Source organism: Anser cygnoides, chromosome 8, assembly GCF_040182565.1.
Source record: "Anser cygnoides isolate HZ-2024a breed goose chromosome 8, Taihu_goose_T2T_genome, whole genome shotgun sequence".
In the NCBI taxonomy this organism is placed as follows: domain Eukaryota; kingdom Metazoa; phylum Chordata; class Aves; order Anseriformes; family Anatidae; genus Anser; species Anser cygnoides.
This window is the reverse complement of record NC_089880.1, coordinates 18,941,823-18,959,870: the sequence shown is the minus strand read 5'-3', so window position 1 is coordinate 18,959,870 and position 18,048 is coordinate 18,941,823. Positions and strand designations below refer to the sequence as shown.

At 43.8% G+C, this 18,048-nt stretch overlaps 1 protein-coding gene across 5 annotated transcripts; it reads left to right on the top strand.

Moving 5' to 3' along the window:
* Nucleotides 1–4,827: 4,827 nt before the first annotated feature.
* SAMD13 (sterile alpha motif domain containing 13) lies at nucleotides 4,828–13,061 on the top strand. Of its 5 annotated transcripts, XM_048058923.2 has the most exons (6): nucleotides 4,828–4,985; nucleotides 5,333–5,467; nucleotides 5,657–5,716; nucleotides 6,261–6,335; nucleotides 9,581–9,692; nucleotides 11,876–13,061. In XM_048058923.2, the coding sequence occupies exons 4-6, from the start codon at nucleotides 6,283–6,285 to the stop codon at nucleotides 12,017–12,019; spliced, it is 309 nt and encodes a 102-aa protein (XP_047914880.1). In that variant the 5' UTR covers nucleotides 4,828–4,985; nucleotides 5,333–5,467; nucleotides 5,657–5,716; nucleotides 6,261–6,282; the 3' UTR covers nucleotides 12,020–13,061. The 5 variants fall into 5 exon arrangements, with proteins under 5 accessions (XP_047914880.1, XP_047914883.1, XP_066857842.1 ...); XM_048058926.2 differs by lacking the exon at nucleotides 5,657–5,716; XM_067001741.1 differs by having other exon boundaries at nucleotides 5,333–5,716.
* Nucleotides 13,062–18,048: the final 4,987 nt, after the last annotated feature.

Here is an 18,048-nt window from a genome sequence, read left to right as displayed (position 1 = left end):
GCTGATTTATTGATATAAAGTATGTGCTTAATTAACAAGTATTTATGTCCAGACAGTAGCTTTGTTAAATATAGGGTAATCACCAGAATAAGAAGGAGCACAACAAAACAAGTAGGGCAAGAAATTCTAAGTGAAGTGGATATAATTCACATGCAGGAAGATTTGCTTGAGCAATTCAGTCTTGCACACCATAGGGAAAAAAAAGCAGAAAGGTACCCCTGGCCTTGCATAGCAGTGACCTTTCTTTTTTAGCTTCATCTGAGGAGGATACAGTACCAGTCATCTTACTGGAGATTCACATGCTTAGGAAAAAGATTGAATAATGTTTATTGTGTAAAAAGGATCCTAGCATAATAACACTGGGTATTTGCAGAATGTGTTCATAAACTGTACTGATGGAGTTAAAATGCTGTAACTCAATGAAGGCGTGAGCTTTCTACTAACGCTGCATCACACAGAACAGGCAGAGGGAGCACAGTTTCCTAAAGAGAAGTCAGTTGTAAAACCCCCAAGGTGGAGGCAGTGCAAGCCTTTATTAGAAAGCATCCAAGAGCTGGTACTCCTTGTCCATCTCTGAAAATGCTCCAATTTACTACAGTGGCAAATCCAGTGTGAAACAGGAAAAGCAGAGTATGTAATTTATCATATAAATGCTCTAATTAAACCTTCCCCTACCTATGGTAAATATTTCTCTTTTCTTATTTTAAGAAGCTGTAAAAAGGATGTTCTTAGTCACTCTTGCTCAGCTTTGTTTTCATTGAAATTCCCACTATATCATCAATAAAATACAATCAAAAGGTTTTAAGGGATTCTCCAACAGGACAAAACAGAGGGTCTTTGCCATCCTGCCCCACAGACTTGCCGCAAGGGAGCTGTGTTTCTGATTTGGCATTGTGTACCTGCCGGGCTCCCTAACCTGTGTGCTGATCCTGAAACCCAGAGCTTTTGCAAAAGTTTGTGCACATCTAAGGACCCTGGTTTTTACCTTACAAGAGTCTACCCAGGTAACTGCATGGATCATAAATCAAGGCTGATTGGCTCCTGTGCTCTGACCTAGCAATTAAACATGCACTTCAACTTAAGTACATTAGGAATGAGTGCCGGATTGGTACAAGTCGCTCTGGCGTATTCTTGCCACAGGTTTTCTGCCTGCCCTCCTACACCTGCTTGTCAACAGTGCTAATTTTGGCCTTTTGTCTAAGCTTTACACAGGACTTCAGAGGAACATGGAAATGCTTGGCCATTCAGAGAACCCTGGCAGGTCAGACGGGGGCCATGAGGAAGACATGGCAAGACTTTTGGATGACCTTCCCAGCCGGTACATGAATTGAAGAGAGAAGCTTCGCTGCTGGACTTGGTGGGTGGATTGGGGAACCTTGCTGGGAACTGTTCCTTGTGCTTCCACAAAATGCCTGAGGAGTGGTGGAAGAGCAGGAGGATGGGTACTCAGCAGTTGATGCTGAGCATCAAGGTAAGTAGCACAACTCCATGCAAGCAAGTCAGAATAGATTGGAGTGGAAAAGACCCCATCTTTACCTGAGGAAAGAGTATTCTAGGAACAAAGTGTTGGAAAGACAAAGCCAGGGCCAGTAACGAGGACTTCTCTTTCTGGGTGCACAGCAGATGCCAGGGACTGGAAAGGACCCTGAGGTACTTTCCGTTCACAGGATGACCAGGAGCACCAGTGCCATATGGGTGTGATGTGTATGTGATAAAAGACTGTTCTAAGTGTTGCATGGACCCGGGATATTCAGAGCAGACAGGAAAGTGGAAGGTGTTTTTGAGATACTACGGCACCCATGAGTGCAGCTCCAAATGTCTGCTCCTGCAAGGTGAATGTACTAAAGGAGGAAAGGGGAACGAGCTCAGAAAATGGAAAGCTTATTACGGGGTGTCTAAATGGGGTTGGTCACCCAGATAGTAAATTAAAAGTTCCTAACTGCTGATGGGGGGGATATCGTGGCCCAGGCCTTCTGACTGGAGAAGGCTGAGTGTGGAGGTGGCTGCATGGGGGCTTGCTCTTGGGGCAGATCAGCCTCCGTGGCCTGGAAGGTCCCTTTCTAGCCCTGCATTGCTCAGAAGGAAATGATGCAAAGGGGATTTCTAGACTATTTTTAGACTGCTGTTATTAATAGGCTAGAAATAACTGTAAACTAGTTTGGGTGGTAAGTACCCAGTGTAAACCCCTGCCACTTCCACACCTATGACAGGAATCGCTTAGAAGCGACGCAGCTCTCCCCACATCCTGACTCCTTGGCAATGTCTCCGGTGCCAGAGGCTCTGCCAGAAGCCACATCGCAGGCTCTGGACAGCGAGTGCCAGTGGCAGGACCAGGCCCAACACGCCTGTCCACCCAGTGGCAGCGGGACTTCAGCTCCTAGCAGCCCCCATGGCCGCCAGCAGGCGGTAAGGTCGGGCCGGCCTGCTGCCCCTCCGGCACTAGGCCGCAGCCACCTCCCCACTGCCGCAGCGGGTGCCAGGCCCCCACTTCTGTGCCTGGGGCATCTCCGAGCCGTGTGGTCCTTACTGACAGAGAGAGATGTGTTGTACACGGGCACATTGCCCACTCTGCGTCGTGTAGGGCTAGTTTACGTAGGGGAGCGCTCCTGGCTTCCCTCTGCCTGAAAACACAAAAGTCCTTCACTGTTTTTAACTTTCCCAATGGACGCATTTAGCCACATTTTTACATAGGATGAATAAGGGTCTAAAGGGTTTTGTTTTGCTCTGGGCGAGCTGGAATTTTGTGTCCGTGGCGCTTTCCCATGCCAGCCATGTGATGTATTTGTCTGCATGTCCTACTGTCACTGCCAGGGACAACAAAAAAAAAAAAAGCTTTTCAGCAGAAAACTGGCATTTTCCAATACCCAGGAGACAGGATCAAGCAGTTTCCAATAATCCACACCTACTTGTGTGTATGAAATGGCAGAGACTGAGAGCCACACAGGACTGACCCCTTGGCGCCGATCAGCAAGCTCTGGTCTCACTTTGCTCTCACATGGCCTGGAAATAGCTTTTGCCAGAAGTTGGATGCAGGTAGTCAGACAAAACCCCTAATTCAGTTTCCTGCATGGTCTCCCTCCAGATATAATCTTGCTTTAATTAAATCACATTACTCCAATGAATGAAAATGCAAGCCACAGATCGTGTTCCACATTGAATTTTTTCCACAGCCTGTTTTCTTAAAATTCCTCTCTCTGCTGTTCAAGGTCTTTTAGATGGAACATGTACGCTGTGAGCCTCACGTCAAATACTCTAAGGATTAATTGAAGAACATGATGGAAGGAAAGGGAGAGTGTGAGTAAAAGGAATGGTTTATATTTGTATCCTCAAATGTCAGTTCGTTACCAAAGTTAGAAATCAGCTGATGTAGAAAACTCATTACGGCCTCATTTAGAATGCTTATTTCTCAAGAAACAAAAAAGAATTGCTGTGTGTGACTTGTCCAAGACAAATATGCCAGATTTTACCGTATGCACTGGGATGTGAAGTAGAGAGCGTTTTTTTTAGGGTGCAGTATGTTTAATACTTTATATAACTTGTTTATCTGCATTTATTTAAAGTCCAAAGCAGTGAAGACTCACACTGTTACTAGTTTTCAATGCACCTATCAATATTCATCACTTTATTTGCATAGTTTTTGTGTATTTTGATTATTCATTTGGCAGCATATAAGTTAAGGCAAAATGAAATGCTTGGGGGGGGGGTCATGTCTACAGCCCTTTGTGCTAAACTAGACTTTTCCTGTGATTTTTTGTGCTTGTAGCTGCGTCCTGTCAACAGTTTGGTGGCTCAGATCCCTATTCACAAGTGCAGCCAGGATGCGCTTGACTGCTTCTGGGGGTGAGACAGGCACTGCATGCCTGGGATAGGCCTGCATGCCTGTTTGGCCAGCCAGCAGGCTGTCTGTCAGTGCAACGGTGGCATTTGTGTCACGGAGCCCAGACCCACTCTGCAGGGAGCAGGCTGAAGTCACCTGTCTGTTCTGCACGAACCCCCAGGTACTTTGTCATGCCCCCCTTTCCTCCAAGCCAACAGCAAGGGTGTGACCGGGAGTGGTTTGATTTGAAATGAAATTCTGCAAGTGAAACATCCCACAAATCTGTACAGAATCAGACTGTTAAGGGTGGTCACTGATAAATGGTCTCTGCATCTGAGCTGTGGCTGGGGCACTGCTCTGCGATGCTATTGTGAGGGCAAGGCAGGGTACGTCGCTTGGTATTGCTCGCTGGATTTCCCGAGCACTGCTAGCGTGTCATCTGTGCCACACTTGTATACCATTAGAAGGTGCATACCTGGATCAAGGGAAACTTGGGAGAAGAAATAAAAAATGAGTGTATTACAGGGAAAAAGGAGCAATTGCTGGAGAAAATTGCCAAATTTTTTTTAATCTCTGTGTGAAGTTTTATGCCTGGTAGTCCAGCCTTCGCCATTTGTAGGCACTTGGAGTTGCACCTCGCTGTACGACGGCTCCCCTGGGAATCCGTGAGTCTCCCCACGAAGTGCGGTGCTTACAGGGAAGAGCCGCGGCCCTTCTTCGGGCATCCCTGTCTGCACCTCCTCTCTGCCCGGGGTCCCCGCCGTGCCACGGCTGCGGTGGCCGGGCCGTGCTGTCCTTTGTCACCTCTCTTTTCCCCCACCCCGACCCCGCGACGCTCCGCTTCCCGAGGAAGCCCAGCACCCTCCGTTCCCCCCGCAGGCCGCCGAACTCCTTCCTGACAGCAATTTGAAGCCCTTCTTCTGCCCGCGGGTAGGCGCGGCGCCTTTAACGCGGCCGCCATGTCGCGGGCGGCGGCCGCTGCGGGCCGCGTGTGGCGGCGGCGTGAGGCGGGCCGGGAGCCAGGCGGGGCCGCCGCCCGGTGTCACCCGGAGCCGCCTCCCAGCGCCCCGCTGCCGGCGGGGGGGCGGCCGGGGGCGGCGGGGGGGGTGGGGGGTGCTCCGCCGGGCCGGAGCAGCGCGTAGCGATGCTTTGGTTTAGTGGCTCCTAGGTAGGTGTCTCCGTGTTCGCTTCCCCCGGCCGGGATCCCCGACGACGCCGGCGGGAGGGCTCGGAAGATGCTCCCAAAATGGTGCGCGGAGCCCTCCCCGCCGGCAGCGGGGCAGCGCCGGGAGCCCCCCGCGGGCCGGGAGCGGGCGGGGAGCCCCGGCCGGGCGGGGGCAGCCGTGGGCGGCGGGGCCGCGGCTGTCAGCCCGCGGTCACCTCGGGTGAACCGGGCGAGTTCCTCGGGCAGCGGCACGGGAGAGCCCCGCCATCAGTTCGTCACTGCCCTCTCGGTGCTTTTTGCGCCGGTGCCTGTGTAATAAAGGGTCCTTTCTTTTCTTTTTTTTTGTTGAGCGGTGTTGATTGCTATCGGCTGTGTTTGCAAAGTTGTGGCTGAAGAGCATGGTTTCCCTGTTGGGTACTTCCCCGAGCGCTGTGACATTTCGCCGGCGTCCATTAGCGCGACAGCAGGAGCGTCCTGAGCCCTTGGTTAGTTCTTTGGTGCTCTCTGAAATAGAAATGTCTTCTCTGAGAACAGAAAGGAAAGGCTGGGGTCGTTTCTGCCTGTTCCTTGGAGCGGTGGAAAACGCTGTGCAGTGAAAGCACTCCGGCACGACACGAGGAGGGAAACAAACGGGATTGTCTCCTGTGTCCTTTGTACGGTCCTTTCCTTTTCAGAGTTCAGCGTACCCACAGAAGAAGCTGTGCTAGTGCAGGAAGGATGGTCTTACGGATAAGGTACGGAATTAGGCCTCAGGAGTTTTGGACTCGATCAGTAACTCGGCTTTCCAGCTTTATGTGTGACTTGGGTAGAAATCACGATGCTCATCTGTGCCTCAGGTTGCCCGTTTGTAAAACAAAGACATGGATTTCAAACCTCACTAGGGATAGGACTGTACACCAATTCGGGATGCTCGGTATAGCAGGGCGACTGAAGGCATCGTAAGCACATATGGGCTCTAGCTGTATACGTATTGCAGGTCAATCTCGCTGTGTATAGTTTACATCAAAATTTTATCAGCTTAAAAAAAATCAAATGTGGTATTACCTTCCTTAATTTTCAGGCATGAAACATTTGTTGTGTTAAAACCACAGGTAAACTTTTCCTAGCTCATTAGCTATTACCAGCTTTGCCAGGCTTCTGACGAAAGCAGTCTTTGACAGTGCTTTTGCTCTCAGGTGGAAACAGTTGTGTCTCTATACTGCTTGTTTCTGTTAACGTTATGTTGCGCTTTTCATAACCACCAATAATTAAACATGGCTTTTCCCCTCCTGTTGATAGTTGCTGAAGAAATCTCCTCCCCATGCTAACTGTTGACATGGAAAACAAGGAAAATGGCTCTCTGGATGTCAAAAAGTAAGTGATTCCATAGTGTTCAGTTTATGTAAACAGCACATCAGTTTTCATTGTAGTTTTTCATTGACTTAATGTGGTTGGCAAGGGTGGGGAGTCTCCATCTTTGTTTGTTTCAAACCTTCTGTATTCTCAATTACTTTTATTTCTGCTTTGAAATTGAAGAGTCTCAGGCATTGATGTAATTAAAAGTGGTATGTGGGAGGACTGTATAGCACTGGAGAGATGCAGAAACTAGTAAGTTGGGAGTATCCGTTTTTGCATTGATTTCTCATTTCAACCAGAGATCAGAGCAAGTGATAGCACTGTAACCAATACTCTACCCTTGCTCATCTGTCAGTTTTTATGGGGGAAGCTCTTTTCACCATCCAGTGTGACTGAAACGGTGAAACTCCTGAGGAAGGACTTGCAAAAGTCAAAGCAGGAAATGATGCCCGAGGGAGTCTCTGTACTTCCAGCTAGTGGCTTTTACGGAACCAATGCCTGATGGGGAGAAGCGTTCCATGTGGAAGATGTCCCCTCTATTTCTCTTTGAAAGAGGTGTGCACATTTCTCTGCTGACTACCCAGCCTCCCTGAGCTGAGAAGTAGTAGCAACAGCATGTGTCTTTGGTTTCAGTTCTGAAAACAGATATTTTAAACTGTTTGCTGAAGAAGCCCTAAACTGCTAGGTTACTACTACAGACCTAGGGTGGAAATAAGACGAAGACATGGTGTGCATTGCTCTACAATTTTCTTCAGTGTGGTGGACTGCAAACTAAGGGATAGAAACTGTTTTAGGGCATTTCCATATTCCTGAAGGTCAACAGTTTTTCAGTTAGGATTATTAGTCCTAATCTAATTTATGACCTGAAAAGTGCATTTCTGTGTGGAAAAATCAGCTGGGCTGTGTTAGGCTTACAGATGCTGTGGTGATCTATAACACAAAGAAAGGAACTAGAGAGAGTTCATCATCTGTCCTCTCAGACTGCAACACTTTACGAAGCTGCACCTCGTTCTTCTTCATATCTCTTTGCTAGGAGCCTTCCACAAAAACATGATAATCAGGCTTAGGTTCCCTGGCACTAAATGATATAAGCAATAGTAATAATAATGGTCAATTCAGAATGCTGTTGAAACACCTGATTATGACACAGCATCAAAAGATCTGCTGGTGGCCATTAATATTGGTATCCTTCCTCTTCGTTTGAGACATTGGCTACACCCCACCAATATAAAATGCACTCCCCTATTTAGGGACTGTGTGTAGGTTATACTGTATGTGTCCCTCAGAAGCCACCTCCAGTTACCTGTTTTTCTTCTACAACCAGGACTCCGTGGCAGGCGGGAGAGCGACAGCAGTCAAAGCAAGGACCGTTTACATTTAATCGTTTTCCCTTGAGGCTTGCGTGATAAAGGTTCAACTACTAATTGCAGTGGTGTTTTTTTAAAACCGATAGCGATTGTAATTAAACTGATCGGAAGCTGTGGTTTCTAAATGAAAGTATATAATAGCGTGTGTGCATATCTACAAAGGAGGTATTTGGCACTTTCCTGAAGTCGTTATAAATAGATGGGATAAAATCTGTTCACAGCTATGTCCTTTCAGGCCTTGCTGCTTCTGCCACATGATGGCAATAAAGCCACGGGGACAGTGGTGAAAAGCAGACAAGCCAAATCTTTATTCATTACTCGTACAGCTAGTATCTGGTTATAAAGCCTAAAATGCCAGCCCTCTTAAGGTTTTACAGCATCCAGGATGCCTGGCAAAAGCTGGTGTACGGCTGAGCCATGGCTGTAATATATTCCCCTTTCTTGTCTAAAGAATTCAGCCATGCACAACGGCAGGGCAAGGAGGAGGCTGTCTAGAAGCCAAATGAGCATCTGTGCGGGTAGATGGGTTAAAATCCAGCCAGTCTCCAACAGTCTGCCACATGCCATGCTACTCCTTGAGGGAGGAACTTGCAATTATTTCCTGAGATTAGTTAATGACTAAGGTGGTGCCCTAGAAGCCATTGCAGTTGGGCCTGGGATGGGTTTGGACCAAGCTGTACGTTCCCTAGCAGTAAAAGAAGAGCTTTATGAAAACCAGTACATTTGGGCTGAAATACAGAATTGTGGGAGGGACTATATTTAGCTGGAAATGAACATGCTTTGGGAAGTAAGCAAAATACAGTTGGGAGGTATTTTTTACAGGTCAAGTCTTTCATTTGCTGTTTAAGAATAATTAAATTCAACATCTCCTAGGATATTTTATTTAATAGTGGGCTTTGGGGATTTAGTTTGTTTATCTTTAAGTAAGTGGTAGTTTACATATTGGGGGAAATGCAGAGGTTTAAATACAGTGCTGCTTCCACAAATACCTGTAGGTTTTTTATGCTGTTTTTCACGGCATTTTACTTCTTGGGTCTCAGAATGTGTACAACACCAAAAATCTTCATTGAAAGACATTGTGATTTAAAAAAAAAAAAAAAAAGAAAAAAAAAAGTGTTGCTCTGATAAGCTGGCCAGATAGTCTCATTTTAAATTTTGCTGAGTGTTGCCTTTCTCTATTCCCAATCAGCGGAGCAATTCATGAAGCAAGTCATTATGTGATGAGCAAGAGTAAGAAACTCTGGCCTTTTGCTCCTTGCTCTGAAATATGTGTATGTTTTATGTGATAAGTGAGAGAAGCTGCTTTTAAAAGGCCAACTGCAGCATACAGTGTGATTCATAGTTATTTAGAAAGTCCCTAGATTTGCCTAAAGATAAATCAAAAAGAAATTTTAGAGGATATTCTATATTGAGCAATTGCTGGTACCTCTCATTTCTTGTTTTACAAGGTAAAGATGGTTTCCAGTAGTTTCTATCCGTGTTACAAGAAAGCACAATCTCATCTTGGAAAAGAGTAAACTGTAAACTGCAATTCTATATAAATACTTGGTAGTTGAGAACAGCCTACAGTCTTGAAAGACCCTGTACCTCAGACCTGGTAGTCTTTGTTCTCCAGCTGCAAAGGCAGCACACTCAACAGGAAAAGGTCCTGGCTGACTACCTTTGGCTGATGTGAATATTCATGTACTTTCTTCTTTTCTGAAGGGAGAGAGGTACAGAACAGGTACAGAGGAACAGAACAGGAGTGCCTGTTCTGTATAGGAATGGTGGGAGGTGTGTTGAAAGGTACTTTTCCTGGAGTTACAGAGAAGGAGGGAATGTACATAGGTTGTCTGTAAAGAAGCAGCAGATACTATAGATATTTAGTGATTACTTGTCTGGATTTGTGCTTTGCAGTTCAGTAGAAAATGGAAGACCTCCGGATCCTGCTGACTGGGCTGTTATTGATGTTGTGAATTATTTCAGAACAGCTGGATTTGAAGAACAAGCCAGTGCTTTCCAAGAACAGGTAAATCTGCTAGGAAACATCCTGGCACAGCGGAGATTTGTTGTTAGCTCTTGGCATGCAGAGAGATGCCTCTCTAGACGGCACTAGAAAGGCATACTGAAAGCTGGCATTGAAGTTGCATCATGAAAAAAATGCAGAATATAGAAGAGTAGCAAAGAAGAAATTTATACGATTCTCCAAAGCATATAAATTCTTACCTGATGCCAAAAAAAAATCAGAATGGTGATAACAAATCTATGGAAGCAGTTTTAATGGGAAAACCAAGAAGAGGTGGAAGAAGTAAAGCTTACAGTAAACACTGAGATGTAATATACTTGAATATATATTCACACATACCCAGATAAGCATAGAGAATCAGTTTTCTATTCAATGAAAGCCTTAGATGACCTAGTTCCAGTATTTATTGAATCCACAGGGAACCTTGTGGAAGAAGAAGGGAAGGGAAATAAATGCTGTCTGTTCTTGGAGTTTGTCCTGCTCCAGGTACTGGATTTATTTCATCTGGATCCCTCCAAAGCTGTTCTTACTCCATAGCGTCATTGAACACCAGTTGAAAAGGCAACTCTAGAGCAGTCATATCAATGAGCAAAATACTCAGTGGTGTCAGAATTCCCATAAAAAGAATTGTGACAAATGAAAATGAAAAAATAGAAATTCTTTTTAACCATTAACATTTTCAGCAGTAATTGGAAGGAGGCACCTGCTATAATTGGGTAAAAAGTTACTGGAATCCTTATTTTTTAGATATGCTGTCACACTGTGCTCCTCGGTAGGGATTAGCAGTTGTATCTCTCAGTGAGATTTTACAGAAATTTCACTTTCAGCTGATGTTTGACTATTTTGTGCTTTTTTCTTGTATTTAGTATTTTTAAAATTTATCAAATCATGAGAGAGATCAATGGACAAATTACTGCTGAACTCTAATACGTCTTCCTTTTTTTTTTTTTTCATGTTCAGTTGTAACCAAGGGTGTGATCTGTGACATTCTGAATACAACATTTAATATTTGTAAGGAAGATACTGCAGTGGGATAAGTTAATGTATAGTGTATATTACTTACAAAAATACACAATTTTGGCAGTATATAATCATGGACAACAACAGTGTATGCAGGCATCTGAACTTGTTGCTGGCTATTGATACCAAACTGAAAATCTATAAATTTTATTAACGGTAGAAAAGATGGCAATGAAGTGAAGTCCAGTGCAGGAGTACGCCATAAGGTTGAAGATTTCTTTGGGCTGTGATGACCCTGTGGGGTCTGGCGGTGTTGTGAGACACCAGTCACTGCCCTGTAGGTGTAGGTCATGTCTCCTGGGTAGTGCACTGCAGTTGAGCTGTAGGACTGCGTAAGTAAAAGGATGGTCGTTTGTCTAAAATGAAGAAGGGAGTTGTGAGGTGTGGATTCTTCCGTCTGCTTTTTGACCCATGAAAAGATGATTTACAGTGAACTTGCAAACATATGACAAGGTTTTGAGGTGGAAGAAGAAAAAAACACAAAACTTATAGGATTTCTAATCTAAGTAGGTCAGAAAGTCAAGGTTTGAGAGGAAAAATATATCTGTATATATATGATTTAAAAGTGGAACTTAGAGGTCATCGAGACCCAGTCTGGGATGCTGCTGCTTTTATCCTTTTTTGATGTAAGTGGAGGAAATGTTCCCTCAGAGTGTTGAGGTCTGCAGTTAGACCTTTTTCAAATTTTTGATTGCAGGAATGTTTTTTCCCCCACAGGAAGCATAAGAAGTTGGCTCTTTAAAGCAGGCACCTGAAGTTATTTGCAGATACTGACTAGTCCAAACTTGCAGGTTGCTGTCAGTGGTAATTCTGAAATGCATTTCACTGCCTTCTCCATAAATGTATCCTTCCCTTAATGGCTGTTAATTAGGCAAGCTGTACATGTACCTATTAATTTTAAACAGATGTACAAGGAGGGAATTTTGAAATGAGGTTGATTTGGATTTTGTGCTTAACTAACTAGCATTTATGCTTTAGTCAGCACAGGTGAGCACTTGAAAAACCAGACAGCAGAATTTAGCAGCTATAAACATTGTTTCAGGAAATTAAAGGCTATTATTTGTTTTCTCATTGATCCTCTGTAATAGTCTTCCATTTGTTGCATGATTGTTCTCAACTGTTTGATTTGTATATTGTCTTTATCAATTCTTTAATTCTTCTTATAGGAAATTGATGGCAAATCGTTACTGTTGATGACAAGAAATGATGTACTGACTGGACTTTCATTAAAACTGGGGCCTGCGCTGAAAATCTATGAATATCACGTAAAACCTCTACAGACACAACATCTAAAGAACAACTCTTTATAGCAAATTGTCTAATTGGGGTCATGTTGTGCCTCAAACAGTATATAAGCAATTTGGTTTCATGTGATGGAACTTTGTAAAGAGAGAATATATTAAGAATTTAAACCAAATTAAGATATATATCCTATTGGATAGAGTTGGCAATATACTATATACTGAGTCTGAACTGAGAGAGGTGGTGTGTATTTTTTACATAGTACATGATTTTCTCTTTTAGGATTTGTCAGTGAGCATGTTGAGATAGCTATATCACTATATCCAGAACAAAAGGGAGGTATGTCATTCTCATTTCTGAGCCAGACGTGTTGTTGATTTCGTAAATTAAAATACCAAAAAAAAATATATATATATAAAAATAAAGTTTACATGCATCTTTGGGAAAGAGAAACCAATAGAAGTAGGTTTTGTTTTACATTAAAGACCTACTAAAATTATTACTACTTGTAATTCTGGGATGGGACTGACACTTGCCAACTCACCCTTTTTTGCAGAGGGTCCTATTTTGACCTTATTAAGGTTTATTTGTGGTATGCTGCAATGTTTAAAGCTGTACATAAAACTAACATAACCCCTTCGATAGCAGAAGGCATTGCTGACAAGTGAAACTGGGTTGTGTATTTTTTGCTGTCCTTCAAATTTTCAGCTTGTTTTCACTTGTTTTTAATAGTAGTTCTATGTAAAGTATAGTTGATTTTTAAAAGTTTGTGTTGCTTTGCAAACAAAAAAAATCATTTTATTCTTTTTTTTTTAATTTATGATAACTTGTTTTCTAACATTATGCAGAAGTTTGTAAAAAAAAAAAAGTGAAATTCTGCACATTTTTAATATTGTCTGTCATTGGTGTTGTAATGGTTGATTATTTTCTTTTAATGCTTTACTTAACGGTTTGAATACTTGTTTTAAAAACTGAAAGAAGCTGTCTTGTCACCATACATCTCTGTTAAAAGAGAGTCTTGTTCAAACTGTTTGTACCAGTTCCCTATTTGATAGGTTGCTTGCTATATCCCAATAAAGCATTGCTTATGTTTGGATTCAGTTTACTTTACCGATTTTTTGTTTTACTTTCTCCGTTTCTTTGTTGTGGTATACTGGAGCACTTGTCTTTTTCCATTCCCCCATTAAAATTATACAGAAAACTACTTAATATTTAATGCTCTTCTGATTGCTTTTAATACCACCTACCAAGATACTTAAAGATTTCATTATTTTTGCTTTTTCTTATCCAGTGTTATATACTGCTGAAGGAGAGAATTTGAAGCACTGGTCATGTTCACCAGTAACATCCGAGCTTTCGTTCCCCTTGTCTAGAGCTGTCAGTGGTGCAGAGGTGCCACGCTTGGCACTGGTACAGCAGGGTGAATCACCCCGCAGTGCCTGGAAGATGACCCACAGGTGGTGCTAAGCACTGTCCAGGCTCCCCATCTTCCCTGGCCCAGAGAGCTTTGTGTTGACCCCTAAAATGGGCCGGGGGGTCGAGGCTGAGCAAAAGAACTTGGGAAGGAGGAAATTACCAGGAGAGCGTGGTTTAAGTGGAAATGGTGTGGGAGGCAATGGTGAGGGGATGCAGCTCAGAAGGGAGAAAGTAGTAAAGAGTGTAGTGATTTCAGCCCGGTGGGGACAGCAAAAGCGCCCCACCCAGTGGTGGACCTGCCTTCGCTTCTGATTTGGCCAAGTGCAAGGTGGCTGTGGATGCTGCAGTGGTAAGGGAGCTGCTTGTGATTTCTGGTATTGAGGTTTGAGAGGGGATAACACCATGTGTATATCTGCACTACGGGTAGAGCGCACAGTATGTGGTATGATGCCTACACCGTACAGCAGCATGCTTTCTTGTATAGTTTCTAACCTTTATGCTGTACAAAATACGTATTTAGAATTTTAGATGCATGATAGGATACTGGGGTGCATTAGCTGTTTCTCTTCTTTTCCCTTGTACTGTGCTGTGTACTGTAGGTATCGATCTGTTTTTAGCAACAGATTTGTAAGTTGCAGCCTGAATTTTGCTTGCAACTTAATTGTTTATGGTTTGGTAGCATCCAGGGATACCTACTGAGAGTAGTGATCGATACCTGCTGAGAGTAGTGATCTTCTGGAAGACTTCATTCAAATAGAGAGAATCATCCCTGCCCTGGGGCGTATTCAGGTACAGTCTGTATCAGGCTGGTTAGAGGCTGCAACTGAAAAATTATACATGAAACTCCTAAATATTTTAATGAAGAATTAGATCAGTTTATGAAAAGGATTATGTGAAGCAGCTGCCTGTAGCAGTCTGGAGATTCCTACCGGCCCTGTATTTGTGGAATTATTGTTGGAGTGAAATACATAATGCTACGTTACTGAAAGATGAACTGAATATTCTCTTTTTCTACATTTGCATTTTTGGGGTGTGATTGACGCATTTCGGAGATCTGTGGATGATGTAGAATTGAAAGTAAAAGATGTTCATTCCATTAGGAAGTAAAAATCTTCACTGTACAGCTGTGAGGGCTCATTTGGTGATTACTGAGTACTGTGCTTTCTTTTTAATGCATTTTACTGTGCAAATGAATTAGATTCAAAAACATCCAGATTGTACTCCTCTTTTGATCAGCACTGCTAACTCGTTCATGCAAGCAGAGGCATAACAGAAAGCTCACTGCAGGCATGAAAGGCAATTTAGAGGATGTTACTCGGAACTGTACTTTTTTTTTTTTTTTTTTAACTGTCCCTGATCTTTATTGTAGTTTCCTAGTGTTCTCTGAGCTTTCTAATGCTGCCATTCCCTTTGTGCAGGTGACTGTCCTGGTTTTGTCTGTTACATTCTCCTTGCTCTTTCTGGGAGAGAAAAAAGCTTTTAAAAAGAGAATGGAGGGTCTGAAAGAAGAAGTCAAAGCCAGATTATTTTTAGCTACCATTCCTCTTGCAGAAAACACAGCTGCTGTTGAGATGAGGAAGCAGCTGATGGGCATCGCTGGATACCATGTCAATGCTGCAGTTCTAATAGTGGCAGAGCTATGCAGGAGTCCAGTTTAAAAGCCAGTGCTGTGCTTTGGGTGGTGGTTAAGCTGCCAGGTGTCTGTCTGCTCAGCTGATACTGGATGTGAGAGTGACAATGGCCTCGATGCTGCAGGTCTCCTTGCTTTCACACTGAATGAGCAATTTAGAAAGTGTCCTCCCTCTCCTAGAGGCAGCTCGAAGGAGCAAAGCAGCAGTCAGCTCCCCTGCCCTACTGCCAGCCAGCACAAGAACAGAGACATGCTGCAGCCGAGGTCCTCCTGTTTACTGTCCTGCCTCTTGACCATTTTCTCTTCTGAAGCTGTACGCGCACAGTGCATAGCACGTTCTCTTTGCACCCAAGTATCACACTAAGTGCCACACACACAGCGTGTAAGGCAACCGCCAGCGAAGCATGAAGGCTGTGCTTGGGCCTGTCCTCCAAGGTCACTTTCTCAACCCAGAGAAAACAGTTCTGCTTACTGATCTCTCCTATCTTTGTGTTCAATTGTTCCCTTTAAAGCAGTTTGTTCTAATGTGCTCCGCTTTGTTGTTATCAGTTAGTAGGAAGTTCTCTTCACTTACAATTACAGGACAAGGCTCAGCAGCTGTAGTGAAGGGAGTAGCTACTCACGCATCACTCCTGCATAGGGATGGCCCAGGCAAAATGTCACCTTAGGCCCTCACTATCAGTAGTTACTTGCTGAATGACCCTTTCCTGCTTTTTTCAATGTATTCACTTTCTACCGTGTCCCTTACCAGCTCCTATTTTCAAAAATCAGCATTTAATTGGTCTGTTACCTGTAACGCTCTTCCTCCATACGCTGTCTTACTAAAGTAAACAATAACAGTTATTTGAAAAGCAGAGGGTCCTGCTTTATGTGAATCCAGGGAAACTACAACCTTATTTATCATTTTCTTATGCCAATATTCTATGCAGTAACCCTAAATTATTGAAAATTTGGAGGCTGAGACTGAGCAGGACCAGAAAAACATCTCCCTTTGTCTCCTTTCCTATTTACTTCCAAGTCAAAACAGCAGTTCCTTCCCTTCCAGGAATGGGTTTTGGCTCAAAAGTAATGTGGGAAGTAAATTGGCTCTAAGTGTGCATGTGAAGAGTGTAACCGTATGTGGCTCAGCAGGAAGCAGGCTGAACGGAGCAGTTATTGAGGAGGGTCTGCTCTACTCTCACCTCCACCTCGGGGACGATTGCATAGGATTGTCTTCGGCCTTCTAACAGAGCAAGAGGACTTGGTGCCTGGGGACATCAGCCTGGAGAGCCCATCCTTGTTGCACTCCATCTCGCTGGAGGCCTTCACACACCTTCACCCCTGCATGCACCCTGAAGTTGCTCGGTTGCAACGGCAGCTTCCCCTAGGGGCTTGCAGAGGGCAGTGGCTGTCATTAGCTCACTGGCAGCCTGCGAGGGCAGTCTCCATGGGAATAATGGGCAGGCAGATTTAACAAGTAGCTTTAATTGGTGTTGAGAAAGGCTGTGTTCCTTAAATATACTAATGTAACAATGTCATTAAGCCCTTTTTTTGCTTAGCCCCTATAATTAGGGAATTGTTGGATTTAGTGATGTTTGGATCCCAGCTGTATGTTCAGTTTCCTCCCAGAATAGCATTAGCTAGTAGACACTGTAAATTTGGGGAACATGACTAACATCAAACACCTGGAGAGCCCAAGGGGGCCACCATGATGACTGTAAGCAGCCCTTAATCTCCGTGCAAGAGTTTCATCACTATTGAAGGTTGCTGGTGAGTACTGGAGACCACTGTTGTATTTACTGCTGCACCCACAAGTACCTTTAATAAAGAAACAATCAGCAGTTGTAACTGCTGTATCAGCAGTTGATCTGCTGATAAGGCAGCAACAAATGCCTTGGATTTGGCAGGCTTGCACTCATCTCATGATGTTCTTTTCACATTTTCAATTGATTGCTATAATCCAGCTGCCTCTCTATAAACACTCTGCAATACTCAGTACGTTGAGGACGCCCCTGACTTTGCAGCAGTTGAATTGTATGAAAAGTGGGGGGAAGCCTCTTCAATGGCACTGGTTTCTGATTTAAATGTAATGTTGCATTGTCTTATACTGCTGGATTGCAGCAGGAGGGAGCAAAATGAGGGACCATATAGCTGAGTTTGTGTTGCAGCAGGTGGACAACGCACAGGGAGAAGTGTGGAAGTGGGTTTGTGTCTGAATGCAACAACCCTGTTTCACAAAAATACTCCTCTTCTACTCCCTCCTCCCTTTTGTATAAACACTATGTGCCAATTTGCCCAGGCCTCTGGAAATGTGTGTAACCTAGAAGACTCAGAAATATTGGAGGAGTTTTTTGGTTACTTAGATCAGCTCAGTTCAACTTAGAATCAGGGTTCTATACTCCTGGTAAAAAGCAAATTAAAAAAAAAAAAAACTCGACTAAAAAATAGTAACTTCAATAGTTAATCAAGACCGTCAGGTTTAAATGTGAATTAGAAAGCAGTTGGATTGAGTATTTAGAGAGAATAAGACAGACAGTAAAAACAGTGAAAACAGCTCATTTGTACTGCCCCGGCAGTGACATTTCATCTCTGTTTTAGATACTGGTTAAGAAGTTTTGTTACTGCATTTTATCTTCATGTGACGCTGTTTAAGCATGGAACATGATCAGCGGCTGAGGAGGATTGTGGTTGGACTGTCTGGGCATCTGTCAGAATTGAACAGAAAGAGGATGTGAAAGGATCAGATGCTGAAACGATAGGAAGTTTTTGTGTACTTGAAATGCCCCGTGTCTTGGTAGGAGGCTGAGGGCCACTCATGACAGGAACCACACACACAAAATTATCTCAATGAAAACTATGTAAAGTCCATCGTGGAGACCAAATCTAAAGAAAATAAGAATTTGGCCAGGGTTCAGGCCCAAGTAGCATGGCTAAGTCCAATTTTCAGGAATGATTTATCCCATTGCAATCTGAATCTATTTGCCATGTGGAAGATCTGGGCTCCTTCCGATTGCCCAAGTGCTGACGCTGGAAGGAAAATGCCCACACGCATGACTCAGGTTCGCAGTGCTG